Source organism: Ips typographus, linkage group LG2 (assembly GCF_016097725.1).
Source record: "Ips typographus isolate SLU linkage group LG2, UJ_Ityp_2.0, whole genome shotgun sequence".
NCBI classification, from domain to species: domain Eukaryota; kingdom Metazoa; phylum Arthropoda; class Insecta; order Coleoptera; family Curculionidae; genus Ips; species Ips typographus.
Genome location: NC_138423.1, coordinates 6,642,137 through 6,657,274, shown reverse-complemented (window position 1 = coordinate 6,657,274; position 15,138 = coordinate 6,642,137). Strand labels below are relative to the sequence as shown.

The following is a 15,138-nucleotide window of genomic DNA, read 5'->3' as shown; positions in this document are numbered from 1 at the left end:
TCTTCGAGGATAACTTCTTGTTGTATGCACATATATTCGGTTTTTTTTTTATTTAGGTTCACTTCAAGGTCCCATTTGGTATATTCTTCAACTAATTTCCGGGTCATAAACTCCAGGTCTTCGTAGTCCTGGGCCAAAATTACTTGATCGTCTGCAAAGCTCAAAGTATATAAAGTTGTATTATTTAGTGAGATGCCCATATTTTTACACTTTCGTTTCCATGCTTTCAAAGCTTGTTCCAGATATATTTTAAACAACGTCAGTGAGAGGCAGCAGCTTCAGGACCTTATCCACTCTAAAACCTTTTGATATCCTTTTTGCTATTTCTAGTTGTATTGTCATTTAAAGATTCTTTATGGCTTTAATTAAGTTGACATTGATGTCCCAGATTTTGGTTTGTGGGATGTTATCGTATGCCTTTTTTAGCTCCACATATAGTAGATGTACTTCCTGCTGAAATGCTATTTTGCCTCAATGAGACAGAAGAGGTGGTCCTGGAAGCCGGTTTGTTCTTCCGCTTCATTCATTTTCGATTTTCTAAGTGTTTTTTCGTATACTGGAGCCATTGAGCATTGTAGTGATATGTCTCTGTAGTTGTCGCATTCTTCTCTGCTTCCCTTCTTGTGGATCGTCGACATATAAGATGTTTTCTATTCGTCAGGTACTTCCGCTCCGTTGAAGCAGTTTTGAAATAAGTTGTTTAAAGAGTATGTCGGTCCCATACTTAAATAACTCAGGCGGTATATTCCCAGGTCCAGCAGATTTTCCATTTTTTAAAACAAGTATTTTTTGTCTCTATATAATTTATTGTAATTGGAGATGCTGACGTCTGTACTGCACTAGTCTGGTCTTCGATTTGAAAGTGTCGCCTATTTTCTTTGAAGGACTTGCTAAAGTAATCATCCCATTTCTCTAGGGTTATCGGTGATATTATGTCCCTTTTGTTATCGTGTCTTAGCGACTTCAGTAGGCTCTGTTGTATCTATGTACATTTTCTAGTTTCAACTGAATTACGTCTTCGAATATGGTAAGACCGTTTTTAAAAAATACAAATTACAAACTAGTACAGAAGTATATTGATAATGTTACATTAAAGCACTTAATAATAATAATTATGCAATACGCGATGACACTGGTTTTGTTCGTGGAACTGCATACTCAGCATCTGTCCTGGTCTATGGAGGTGGTACAACCTCGTGACTTAACTCCTCCATCCCTTAGATTCAACTGTACCATTGAGGGAAGTTGGATTGGCTGATGCTCAAGGGTGACTTCTATTTCTTGTTTCTTCTTGCAGAGGGCTTGGCCGAATTTCTTGTAGCCATAATACGCAATCCCTGCTACTGCAAAAACATACATTAAAATAGTCCAGATAGATGGATTTTTGGAAATGTCAATAGGCACTATTTGGGCAGGTTTCGAAGATCGTATTTGACCTTGAAGATCTTGAAGTCCGTCTAACTTGATATCGTCTAGCTTGAAGTCAATTTCCATGGAGGGAATGAAGCTTGGCAACTCATTATTGTCCGGGAAAAATATGGGCTGTATACTAGCGTTGACTGCCTTCTGGTCGTTGAAAATTGTTCGGTCGTTCATCATGATTTGACAACCCTTGGGAATTTCGGCGATGTAAGTACCAATCAAATTCAATGTTTCCATTTGTGTTGGGCATTGTAGTTTGATTAGTTGCTTTTTAGGACTTATCAGCAACCACTTGTCAGAATTCGATAGTTGATTGATCACTGGATCGTTGAGCTGGATATCGATTGGTTGACAGGCAGTACTTTCTTTAATTTGCGATAGTAGGCATACAGCGCAAGGACTTTCTTCATGGATTTCCTTTAAATCTTTGTTAGCACATAAATATAATTGTGCTGTGATCTCATGGCAAGCTTTATTTCGATATGTATAGTGCAATTTTGATTTAATTAAAAATCTATTGCGCGGTATTATCGCCTTGAACTGACTCTCTTTGAAAATTGGTGCAGAGTATAGATGGAAAAGTTCAAATTTTTCATTTAGAGTTATAGGAACATGCAACAAATACGTCACTCTATTATTTAAGATAAAGCATTCTATATCTATGAAATTAAGGAATAAATTGATGTTATAGAGTTCCGGTTTTAACGGCATTTGATCGGTGCCTATGCGATTTTCTAGAGCTTTCAGCTCTTTAAACAAGTCTTCGGTTTTTATTATGCTTGGATGTATTGTTCTTAGTTTGCAAAAAGTAATTGAATTCTCTATATCTTGTAATAATGAATCTACAAAAGTATAAAGTTCAATGATTTCAATTAAAGAATTCCTGATATAGTTAGAATTCTCTGTATAAGTAGTTTTTTGCACAATCCAGGAGATTTGTTTGATTTTAGACTCTAAGACTTTTTCGTGTTTGGCAACCTGATTGATGGTCTCATTGAATTTAGAGACAATTTCCAGAGAAATTGAAATTTGTTTAGACATACTTTCTGTTAAACTTTTTTGATTGGTTTGCATTTCTCTGATAATTTTGTCGTATCTTTCACCATCGGACGCGTCTAGATTACCGCTTATGGCTTTGAAGACTGAACCTAACATATTAATTAAGCCTCTTTTTATCCTATTAGGATGAGGAATTATTTCCTTAATTTTGTCATCAACTCTATTTTGAGTGATTGTCAATAACTGAATATAAATAGCGTTGTCAGCCAAATATTCACCGTGAACTTTTAGAATGTTCGTAATATTTGATGCTTTTAAATGCAGCTTATTTATTTCACTAATTAAAGGATTTAGGTCATAAAAATGGATTAGAGTGTATTTGTAATCAATTAATTTTGCTTGTCCTAATTTTATAGGAATTAACCCAACATTGTCAGTTAATTCTCGTAGGGCAACCTTATCCTGTAATCCGATACTGCTACGAAGCAAAATGCTGCTGGCGACCAGCCTGAAAGTAAAAATATAACTTCTGTACACCTATAATGATAATTTGTTAACTACTAAGTTAAAAACTTAATTATATACTAAAATCTAAGGTTAACTAATATTTGCAATGATAGTATTTAATCAAAGCTGTATGTGTTTCGTAAAGGTCTCTTTACGTTTGCCATATGGATTTTTCCATGGGCATTAGTCATAATAGTTTTACGTTTTTTGTTAACCTTGGTAATTTTTTCTGGCTTTGTAAACTTTTCAGCTAGTTTTTGTCTAGTATGCTTTTTTAAGTAGACATTTTGACCAGCTTCAAACAAGTCGGGATTCTCACGGTTCTGATTAATTTTGCTGACACGTTTTTCCTTACTTTGTGCAAGTTTCTCGTTAATCGTGGAATATAAGAGTTTTGTTTGTTCTTTATGGTTTGTAATATAATCCGATAGCAACAGTTGTTCTAAGTTTACATCAAACGGGTCATTGTCAGTAATATGACCGTTGATGATATCAATCGGTTTCATCTTGGTTGTGGAGTGAATTGAATGGTTATAAGCCATAATTGAATAAGTCATTTTTTGGTTAATACTTGAATTATTGAAATTTTGAGCATTCAATAGCTTTACATGTTCGCTAATCGTTGAATGTAATCTTTCAATATTTCCATTAGATTGAGGATGGTGTGGCGAAATGAAATGAATTTTGACTTTATGCAATTGCAGCAGTTCAGTGACAACAGAATTTTTAAACTCAGTCCCGTTATCCAAAATTATCTGTTTTGGAACTCCGTGATGAGAGAAAAACATTAATAGATTATCAACAATTTCTGTTGCCGCTAAAGATTTGAGAGGGTACGCTTGCGCGTATTTCGAAAAACTATCCAAAATAGTTAAAAATTTTGATTGTTCTAATGTGTACGTGTCCATATGTACTATTTCAAACGGCTTTGTCGCAGTTGGGGTGACATTCATTTCAATATTGACGGGATGTCTGTCATATTTTGTTCTGATACAAATATCACATTGATTGATATACGTTTGGATTGATTGTTTTTGATTAGGCCAGTAATACTTTTCTTTAATTCTTGAAAGAGTTTCATCAATTCCTCGATGGTTACTTTTACCTTGGTGGTAGTTTTCAATTATCTCTTCAATGTCCCCTTTATTTGTGACGTCAAGAAGTTTCTTTAAACACCTTTTTAGATTTAATGAAGGCCACCTAAAGTATCTTCTTACAACTTCACAAAACTCTTCGTATACACCCTGTTCCTCAAAGTATATGTGATACTGTTTTTCAGGAACTATGTTTTCTTTAATAAACTTTAAGATATCATCTTCAAAGTTATTTTGACTAAGTTGAACTATCAATCGGCGTTTCTTTTCGAATAGTAGTGTTAATTTCGGTTTTGCCGGTGAATGTAAAACTTTAGAAATAATTACCTGGTTTGCACCGTAATTGACTGGTATATCGATGATTGGTATTCCTACAATTGGGTCTTGATCATTTGTGTGAATTGTATCACTGTCGTCCTGTTCGTTGGGGTTATTTAACTCTTCAGTTTGTTTTTTATTAAAGTCAGGTTCTTCGTTGTCAGTATGAACAAACATTGAAGCTTTGTCTATATTCTCATTTTCCTGTTCTCGTGACGTCGAAGGTCGTTGTAATATTGATTCCTGTCTTGTTTCTCTCTCTAATTCTCTATTAAATTCTTCCATATATTCTTTTAGAGAAAACTCTTGATCTTCTTTTGTATGCAACTCAATGCGTGACAGTGCATCAGCATTTGTATTTGATGTCCCTTTTTTATAAAGGATTTTATAATCATACTCTTCGAGTTTGATTCGCCACCGTAATAATTTAGAACTAGGATCCTTAAGTGAAAATAGCCACTGTAAAGGCTTATGATCAGTAATGATGTAAAATTTTTGACCAAACAAATATGGACGAAAGTATTTTGTTGCCCATACAAGACAAAGGCATTCCTTCTCAATTGTGGAATAATTCCTTTCAGAATCATTTAATGTACGCGACGCGTACGCCACTGGAAGATCTCGGCCTGGAGGTCCTTGACTTAGAACTGCCCCTAGAGCTACGTTGCTAGCGTCAGTTGTTAAATTAAACGGTTTCGAAAAATCAGGGTACTGTAAGATTGGTTCGTTGATCAACAAATTTTTACAAGATTCAAAACAATCCAAAAATTCTTGATCATGCTCAATTTTTGCTCCTTTCTTTAGACACTTTGTGAGAGGTTTCGTAATTTTTGCAAAATTATTTATAAACCTTCTATAGTAACCTAACAATCCGAGAAAGCCTTTAATTTGTTTCGTATTAGTTGGAATAGGATATTTCTTTATGGCTGAGATTTTGTCCGGGTTTGGTTTGACACCGTCAGGGGTGACGATATGTCCCAAATAAGCAACTTCGCGGCGCAAAAATTCGCTTTTGTCCAGTTGTACTTTAAAATTGGACTCACGTAGCCGTTTGAAGACTAATTTCAAGTTTGTTATATGCTCTTGTAAAGAAGTAGAAAAAATGATTATATCATCTAAATATACTAAGCATTTTTCATTTTGAATACCTCTCAAAATTGAGTCCATGACTCGTTGAAAAGTCGCCGGTGCGTTCTTTAAACCAAATGGCATTCTTAGGTATTCAAAGTGTCCACTTTCGGTACTAAAGGCTGTTTTTGGAATATCTTCTTCTTTCATTTCGATTTGATGAAATCCTGAAGCCAGATCCAATGTCGTGAAATATTGACATTTACCTAATTTATCCAACAGATCTGTAATATTAGGTAAGGGAAATTTGTCATCTATTGTTTTCTCATTCAACTTCCGGTAATCTATCACTACACGCCATTTTTGTTTACCGGAAGCGTCCATCTTTTTAGGTACTACCCAGATAGGACTTGACCACGGACTATTTGATGGTCTGATTATATTTTGATCAAGCATTTTGGCTATTTGACTTTCTACTTCCTTTTTGTGTATGAAAGGGTACCTATAAGATTTTGTATAGATTGGAACTTCATCTGTTGTTCTAATTTGATGTTTTATTTTGGTTGTAAAGGTGAGTGGTGTATTTTCTTGGTAAAATACGTCCGAAAATTCTTTACACAATTTTAAAATTTCTTCTTTTTCTTCTTCATTTAGGTGATTTAATCTTAATTGGTTAAAATCTAGTCTTTGTTTTGGAGAGTCGTCAAAATTATTAAGGTCTATGTTTTGAATTTCTCTGTGATTAAATTTTTCTACGGAAAGGGGTTCAGAAAAATCTAAAGTTACAGGCAAACATGAGTTATTTAAGATAGTAGTTAATGCATATCCCTCTTTTGCTATTGTTAAACATTCGGGTATCTCACAATTATGAATTTTTTGATGTGGGATAATTATTTCACCTTTAGTGATATCAGTTTTCACTCTTATCACTTGTTCAGTGCGAGGTGAGATGGTTATGCAATTTAATACTGGTTCTGTTTTGTAAAACATAAGTTTTATCTTTGCATACGGTGTAATTAAATATCCGCTGTTAAAGTCGATGTTTGCTTGTAGTAACTTGAGATTATCTAGCCCGATGAGGCCGTCGAACACGTTGTGGAACTTGAATAAGTAGAATTTAAGATTTTGCTTATTAGGAAGTTTAAAAATGTTAGATGCTGGAATTAAAGCACTGTAGCGATGTGCTGACTTTTGAAACACTGTACTAACAATGAACGGATCATCAATTATGCAGTTATTGTAGTACTTTTCAGCTAAATTAGGATTAATAAAAGATTTTGTGGAACCAGAATCGATTAGAAGTTTGATGTTAAATTCAGGCAATGAAATATAAGATAGTTCACTAGTATTGGTAGAGTTTAAAGATATGACTAAGTTTGATTGTCCTTTTGAGGCGTCATCGAAAAATTTATATTTTTCTCTTGCGAAACTGAGTCACACCCATTGTCAAAAGTAGGGTTTTCTGGTGTTTCTTGTGAATATGAATACTCAGCGTATTCTGGGTTATATTCGTAGTAATTTGTCATATTATTTATATTTGCATATTCGGGGTCAACGCACGCTTCTGGCAATGCATATTGATCAAATTGATCGTAATTTGAATTGGACTGCGTTTCAGCGCTGTACAATTCTTCAGCAACGTACTTAGGTTGATTATTTTGGAAATTTCCTTGAAAGTTTTGTGAATTTCCTTGAAAATTAGGCCTTGGAAAACGATTATATTGAGACAAAGGTCCTTTTGGGCCTGAAGTGCATACACTCATCGGTTGTGGTGCTGGAAGTGATTTGTTTTGATTGGGCTTAAATACGTTTGATTGATTTGGCCTTCCAAAAACTTGAGAGTTTGTTGGAAACCGTTGCGGCATTCTATTGAAATTTGGTCTTATATTGATGGGTTGTGAAGGAAATCTGTTGAAGTTACTCCTAGGCATAAATAAATTATGCGGTGTCTGTGCATTGAATGATGCAAAATTTTGTTGCGGTTGTGCAACAAATGGCATTCTGAATTGCTGATTAAAATGATTAGCTTGGGGTTTAGAATTTGTTTTCATAACCTGCGTGGATTGGTGTGGTAATCGGTTAGACATATTTTGGAAATAATGATTATTATATTCCTGCGTAACGTACTGAAGGGCTTCAGCTAAAGATCTGGGTTTCATACAACGAATCGTTGTCCCTATAGGTTCCTTTAACCCTGATAAGAAAGTTTTTAAAGCTAAATCGTTATATAGTGATTTCTTTAGCATTTTTCCACCATCGCTAGATTCGTGGCAATCTATATAAGAACATAGTAAGTTTAATAAGTGTAGAACTCTGTCATAAAATTGGTTTGGATTTTCATTTTGATTTTGTCTTAACATAACTAGATCCCTATTTAAGCAAGCTTCATCCCTTTGATCAGCGAAATTTCGGTGAAGAATAGATTTTAAGTCCTCCCAAGTGGATATATTTTGAATGTTTACAACAATTTTTGCTGTACCCGAAAGTTTTCCGATCAAACTGTTTAACAGAAAAGTATTTTGAAAATCCAATGGATTTGATACATTATAGAAATTATCAATTAAACTTTGGCAGGTTGTCAAATACCTGTTTAAGTCATTAGGATTCCCATCGAATTGTGGGACACATTGTAAGTACTCTGGTTTAAATTGTGGCATTGTAAAACTACTTAAATACGATTAGATAAATCTTTTACTTCTTCTTTTGTAATTAGTGGAACTTGAAGCAATTTTTTAGAATTATCAATAGAGTCAGTTAAAGGGTTATCAGAATTTTCTATCGATAAGCTACTTAATTCTTCAATAATTGTGTCTAAGTTCGACATGAAAAAATTGCACACTTACATAAAAACGATGACCTTGACCATATTCTGCCTATAAGGGTCCAAATCTTCCGGATGGCGATGTGGTCCAACCAAAGTTTGCGATCCTTGCAAAAGTGCCCGATGCTGTGACACTTTCCACCAATATGTTGAATTCGCTGCCCGGTAACTGTAAAACTCGTCGATATGCCCTCGAACAAGTCTTTTTTGATTATCGAACTCGCGAACTATTCGAATCTGTCACAAATCGTTATACGAAAAAGTCCCTCAGCGATTGATTGACTTTTGACAGATCCTACCGACTGCGCCAATTACGTCTTCGAATATGGTAAGACCGTTTTTAAAAAATACAAATTACAAACTAGTACAGAAGTATATTGATAATGTTACATTAAAGCACTTAATAATAATAATTATGCAATACGCGATGACACTGGTTTTGTTCGTGGAACTGCATACTCAGCATCTGTCCTGGTCTATGGAGGTGGTACAACCTCGTGACTTAACTACTGTCATCTGTTAGCTGAAAAATTTTGTTTTGAAAAGTAATGTCAACGTGTAAATATAACCTAAAAAAGGGAGATTATTGGCGTTAAGTAAAAATAGGCACATGTTCTTGATATCTTTTAGGGTTTTAATCCCAATCTAAAGTTTAGTTCTAACACCGAATAAAGTTGAATTCGAGTAAAGGGTGTTATATTTTTTCCCGATCCAGAGTGCAAGAGACAACTCCAAGGGCAAAACGGGTAGTTTTGTTCGAGGGCAACATTAGTGGCGACCGTGACAGGACTCTTGTGACTTTGGTTGGGGTTGGACAGTTTTGTAGTGTATTTTTTGAGCTTTTGGGGACATAGTATGGAGCAGCTAAGGAAGAATAGAAAAATTCTGCGTACTATGTTTACAAAGAGTGCCAATGATTTGGAAGAGCTACTAACTGGTGAAGAGGTGAACTTAGATGTTCGAGTGGCCTTCGACATGTTGAATAATAAAGCTGAGAAGCTAAAAGCTCTCAATGAGGAAATATATGATCTACTGTTGAGCGAAGATACTGAAGAGGACCTCATAATGACGGAGTTAGAAGCATGTGATAACTACATGAAGAGATTCTCCTTATTAAGTTTACGTTACGAATCCCTCATGCAGAAAGATAGAAATGGATACCATACAGCTTCAGGAAACCCGGAAACCAATAGTGTTGCACCGTTACAAGGTAAACATAAGTTTAAGTTGCCTGTTATTGAATTTAAGACATTTTCCGGTAATATCAAGGAATGGTTACCATTTTGGTCACAATTTCGCAAAGTTCATGAAGACCCTGACATTGATTGCAATGATAAAATTGAATACCTTATTCAGGCTACTGTTCCTGGCAGTAGAGCCAGGTTACTAGTAGAAAGTTTCCCTGCTGTTAAAGAAAATTATCCTAAGATCGTTGAGTCACTAAAATCTCGTTTTGGCAGGGAAGATTTGCAAATAGAGGTGTATATACGTGGTCTGCTGCAGCTTATTATTAACAATGCTACCTCTAGTAATAATATAGACGTATGTTCACTTTATGATGGCCTGGAAACACAAATTCGTGCTTTGGAGACTTTAGGCATTACCACAAGTGGATATTCAGGAGTGTTGTTTCCTTTGATTGAGTCTTGCCTACCTGAGGACTTATTAAGAGTGTGGCAGCGATCGTTTATTAGTAGTAGTATACCATCAGAGCCACCAGATGTTGAAGCAGTCAGTCTCGAGGCCAAACTAAAACATTTGCTACATTTTCTGCGAAATGAGGTTAATAATGAGCAACGCATTGTTCTTGCAGCACAGGGATTTGGTCTACGTAGTGAAACTGTGGACAATTTTCAAGAGACCCCTGTGAAAGCAAACTCCCGTCGACAGCCTAGTGCCAGTGCACTGTTGGTGCAGTCAAACCAGAAGCCAAGTCCACCACAACGAGAACCAAATAAATGTGTATTTTGCAACAGTTGTCATGACAGCCTAAACTGTTTTAAAGCCCAAGGTATGACTTTGGAGAAGAGGAAAGAGTTGTTGTCTTCCATGAGGGCTTGTTTTCGATGCTTGAAGTTGGGTCATCAGTCACGGCAGTGCCATGCCAGGGTTAAATGCATAATTTGTGGAAAGTCACATGTAACCCTTATGTGTTTCAGTCTATCAACAGGTGGAAAAGCAGTGACAGAGCTGAAAGCCGACGAAACTCCCGCGTCGACGTCCAACGATTTTTTGACTTGTACTAATGGGACGGGTTCTCATGTATTTTTGCAGACTTTGAAGGTTAACTTGAATGGTCCACATGGTTCCAAAAGCGTGAGGGTACTTATTGACACTGGTTCACATAACAGTTACATACTAAAAGCCACAGCAGACTCATTAGGATTTTCTATAAACAGAATTTTAAAATACGCCACTGTTTGTTTGGAGGAGTGTCATCTGAACAGAACCACAATGTTTATGATATTTGTTTAAGTCAAGGAAATTACAAGTGTACTTTAGAAGCTTTATCTCAAAATGTTATTTGTACAGATGTTTTGCCTGTTTTTTATGGACCCTGGATGGACGATTTGAGGCAGAAGGACATTCCCCTCTCTGATTTTAATACTCCAGGCCCCATAGAGGTGTTGATAGGGTCGGATGTAGCTGGGAAGCTGTATACTGGACGTACCCTTAAGCTGACAACCGGTTTAGTTGCTGTGGAAATGCTACTTGGTTGGACCCTGATGGGAAAGGTACCAATTGATAGACCTTTAGGACACACTTTAAGTGCTATAAGTTTACTTATAAATGATGCTTTACTGTCCCAACTATGGGATTTAGATACTTTAGGAATTCGTGACCCTTATGAACAACGCTCTCGAAGAGAACAAGCTTCGGCGGCAGTACAGCTCTTTTTAGAATCTGTTCAAGTTACACCAAGGGGTCGTTATAAAGTAAGGCTTCCCTGGGTAGATGGACATCCGCCATTGCCTTCAAATTATGAGCTGGCACAAAAACGTTTGAAAAACACTTTGACGAAATTAATCACCAGTCAATTGAGGCAACCTTACGATGAAGTTTTCTTGGAATGGATTAAAGCTGGGATCATTGAAGAAGTTAGAGAAAACCAGGTAACTTCATTGGTTCATTATTTACCTCACAGGCCAGTCGTCAAGGAAAATAGCACTACCAGAATTAGACCAGTGTTCGACGCGTCAGCCAAAGACAAACAGGGACCCTCACTGAATCAATGTTTAGAGACTGGCCCCAACTTAATAGAGCTGATACCAGACATACTTCTTCGTTTCCGTCAACATAAAATAGGTGTGTCTGCAGATATAAGAAAAGCATTTCTACAGATTAGTATTCACGAAGCTGACCGAGACTTTCTGCGCTTTTTATGGGTCGATTCTGAAGGGAATGAAATAATTTATCGACACAAACGAGTAGTCTTTGGTATTAGAAGTAGTCCATTTTTGTTGGGGGCTACCTTAGAGTACCATATAAATCAAGGTTTGAAGGAATGTAGTTTTGAGTTTTCCAAACAAACTTTAGAAAGACTTAGTAAGAGCTTTTATGTAGATAATTGTGTTTGTAGTGTTCCAGATGAAGAAAGCTTGATTACTTTTCGACGAGAAGCCACTACATTTTTGGAGAAAGCATTATTTGACTTGAGAGGGTGGGAGTTTTCTCATCAGACGTTACCAGAAAACAGCGAACCCGTGACTGCGTTACTTGGAATGGAGTGGAACACTGACCAGGATACCTTAGGTTTGAATAAATCGCTGTCACGCTGTTTTGAACAATTTCTGAATACCCCTGTAACAAAAAGAATAATGCTGTCTGTAGCTCAAAGAATATTTGATCCTATTGGGTTTACTTGTCCTACGACATTGGTTCCCAAACTGCTGTTGCAACTGACATGGGGAATGAAAATAGGTTGGGACGCTGAGGTTACTCCGGATATTTCCAAAGACTTTAAGAACTGGCTGACAGAGTCAAAACATCTTTTGGACATCAAGATTCCTCGTTGGATTCATGCAGGATTGGAAGACGCAGAAGACTGGACGCTGCATACTTTCTGTGATGCAAGTAAAACTGCTTACGCAGCTGTTGTTTTCTTGCGTGGAGTTAAACATGGTAAGGTTTTTGTTACTCTCCTAGCAGCGAAAAGCAGAATCGCTCCAGTGAAAAGAATAACTATACCACGATTAGAACTATTAGCAGCGGTGATTGGAGCGAGGTTGTATTCTTCAGTCCAGCAAAGTTTACAGTGTAGTTATGGAAGTTTTTTCTGGACTGACTCCTCTACAGTTTTAGCTTGGATTCGACGACAGGAAGAATGGAACGTATTCGTCACCAATCGAGTCAATGAAATAAAAAATGCAACCCCCTTCGATGCGTGGAGACACGTTCCTGGCCATCTTAATCCTGCAGACCTGCCATCTCGTGGATGTTCGGCCAGTCAACTTAAAAAATCAAATTGGTGGGAGGGCCCAGAATGGCTTTATACAGCATCTGATAATTGGCCTAACCAATGTTCACTAACAAATGAACAAGAAGTTCAACGTGAACGCAGAAAGGGCTTGTTACCTCATTATTAGCCAATAATGATTGTAGTATGACCGTAGATGATTGGCATATGACTTATTTCTCTAAGTATTGGAAAACCGTCCGAATGATAGCTTGGATATTTAGATTTTCTCATAATGCTCGATTTCCTTCCAGACGATTACAAAGTGTCTTGTCTACTGAAGAATTGAGTAAAGCAGAGACGTTTATATTTAAGCTGCTGCAACAACAGTCATTTAAAGGAAATGAAGAAAAACGACTTGGAAGTTTTGATTATTTTGTGGACAAATCGGGTATCATACGTTTGAAGTCTAGAGTGAGTCAACGCGACGATACTGACCAGTTTCGTTACCCTATTATTTTACCTGCCAAAAACCAGCTGGTTGAAAACTTGATATTTGACCTTCATATTAAATCGTGTCATGTTCGAGCACAGGGTCTATTGGGGATACTTCGAGAAAACTACTGGATCCCGGGCGGTAGGCGAGTTATCAAATCCATAATTTCTAAGTGTGTCGTGTGTAAGAGACATAACGGTAAATCGTACGTCGTGGATTCACCTGCTCTGCCGCGGGGACCGTGTTCGCGAGGCTGCTACATTCGAAGTGACCGGTTTAGACTTTGCTGGACCTTTATATTTAAAAAATGGAGAAAAGGCATGGATATGCCTTTTTACTTGTGCTGTATACCGTGCGGTGCATTTGGAACTGTGTACTTCACTGTCGGTTGTTAATTTTCTTCAAGCTCTTCGTAGGTTTATCGCTAGACGAGGACGACCACGGACCATTTACAGTGATAATGGGACTAATTTCGTAGGGACAGAGACACTGTTCAGCAAGCTGGACTGGGATAAAATTACTACGGAAACCAGTATAGAACGTATTACCTGGAAATTCAACCCTCCGTCCGCACCCTGGTGGGGAGGATTTTGGGAAAGGTTAGTGGGAGCTGTTAAACAACTTCTCCGTAAGACTTTAGGACGGGCGTCGTTGAATTACGAGGAGCTAGTCACAGTATTGTGTGATTGCGAAGCAATTGTGAACTCCAGACCGTTGACGTATTTGTCAGATGATCCCGAAGAACTAATACCTCTCACTCCCATGTTCTTTTTGAGAGACCAGGCGAGCAGTAGCGTTTGTGACATTGATGCAATAGATGGTCAGTCACTTTGCAAAAGAGTTGTATATCTCAGGAAAATCCGAGAAGATCTACATCGAAGATTCCGAACTGAGTATTTAGGTCAGTTAAAGTTACTAAACTGGGGAAAACGTACAACAGAACCTAAACTTGGTGATATTGTCCTTATTGGCAATGACAATGAGAAACGCCTCGATTGGACTATGGGACGGATTTGTGAGCTGATGCCTGGCAAAGACGGACAAGTACGTTTGGTCAAAGTGTCTACTAACCGAGGAACCTTTATGCGGCCGATTCAGAGACTTTACCCTTTGGAATGTGTGCAGCAGGTTGAGGTATGTGAACCAAGTTCGTCCGAATGTGTTCCTCAAGTCGTGAAAACCACCTCCAAAAGAATGGTACAGATGAGGCTGATCCAGAACAAGAAGTTCTGATCCCTAGACCGGCTCCAGTGATGCAGAAGATGACTAGAAGCGGGCGTGTGTCTAAGATGCCCAAAAAATACTTGTAAATTTAAATTTGATTTGTGAGTCACTTGATTGTACTTTTAAGTGACTCAGGTGGGAGAATGTTGTATCTATGTACATTTTCTAGTTTCAACTGTCATCTGTTAGCTGAAAAATTTTGTTTTGAAAAGTAATGTCAACGTGTAAATATAACCTAAAAAAGGGAGATTATTGGCGTTAAGTAAAAAATAGGCACATGTTCTTGATATCTTTTAGGGTTTTAATCCCAATCTAAAGTTTAGTTCTAACACCGAATAAAGTTGAATTCGAGTAAAGGGTGTTATATTTTTTCCCGATCCAGAGTGCAAGAGACAACTCCAAGGGCAAAACGGGTAGTTTTGTTCGAGGGCAACAGGCTCCAACTCTCAGTGGTTCTAGTGCCTCCCAAGTAGGTATTTATTGTATTTATGCTTAATAACTCAGGTATTTAACATGTTTACTATAGACACTGCAAAAGGTGGTGAAAAGCAGAATTCAAGGGTAATTTAACCACCCTGTAACAGTTAAAATCACCAATTTATAGGGTGTTAAAGTGGAAAGTGTCAAATTCAGTCCACTCTGTAATAACGGTTAAATAAATCAGTTATTTAATAATTTTTACTATAAATACTCTATCAGGTGATCCAAAGAAGGTAGCAAGGCACCTAAAAACTGATATAGATAAGTTTAGTATAGACTGTGTTATTTTGCACCTGATCTGTCACATTCAAAC

The 15,138-nt window shown here is 37.1% G+C and overlaps 2 protein-coding genes across 2 annotated transcripts; both read left to right on the top strand.

Moving 5' to 3' along the window:
* The first annotated feature begins 9,084 nt into the window (after window positions 1–9,084).
* LOC145725721 (uncharacterized) lies at window positions 9,085–10,704 on the top strand. The gene has a single exon (XM_081974581.1). The coding sequence runs from the start codon at window positions 9,085–9,087 to the stop codon at window positions 10,702–10,704; it is 1,620 nt and encodes a 539-aa protein (XP_081830707.1).
* Window positions 10,705–10,790: 86 nt separating this feature from the next.
* On the top strand, window positions 10,791–14,354 carry LOC145725720 (uncharacterized). Its single transcript, XM_081974580.1, has 5 exons — window positions 10,791–11,775; window positions 11,818–11,982; window positions 12,061–12,303; window positions 12,376–12,697; window positions 13,538–14,354. The coding sequence occupies exons 1-5, from the start codon at window positions 10,791–10,793 to the stop codon at window positions 14,352–14,354; spliced, it is 2,532 nt and encodes an 843-aa protein (XP_081830706.1).
* Window positions 14,355–15,138: the final 784 nt, after the last annotated feature.

Excerpts from the sequence above, each read along its gene's own strand:
- LOC145725721 (XM_081974581.1), top strand. The coding sequence starts at position 9,085 with ATGGAGCAGCTAAGGAAGAATAGAAAAATTCTGCGTACTATGTTTACA.
- LOC145725720 (XM_081974580.1), top strand. The coding sequence starts at position 10,791 with ATGGACGATTTGAGGCAGAAGGACATTCCCCTCTCTGATTTTAATACT. Across the intron at positions 11,776-11,817 it reads ACAAACTTTAGAAAGACTTA|ATGAAGAAAGCTTGATTACT; the intron begins GTAAGAGCTTTT and ends GTAGTGTTCCAG. Across the intron at positions 12,698-13,537 it reads CAACTTAAAAAATCAAATTG|GTTTATCGCTAGACGAGGAC; the intron begins GTGGGAGGGCCC and ends AGCTCTTCGTAG.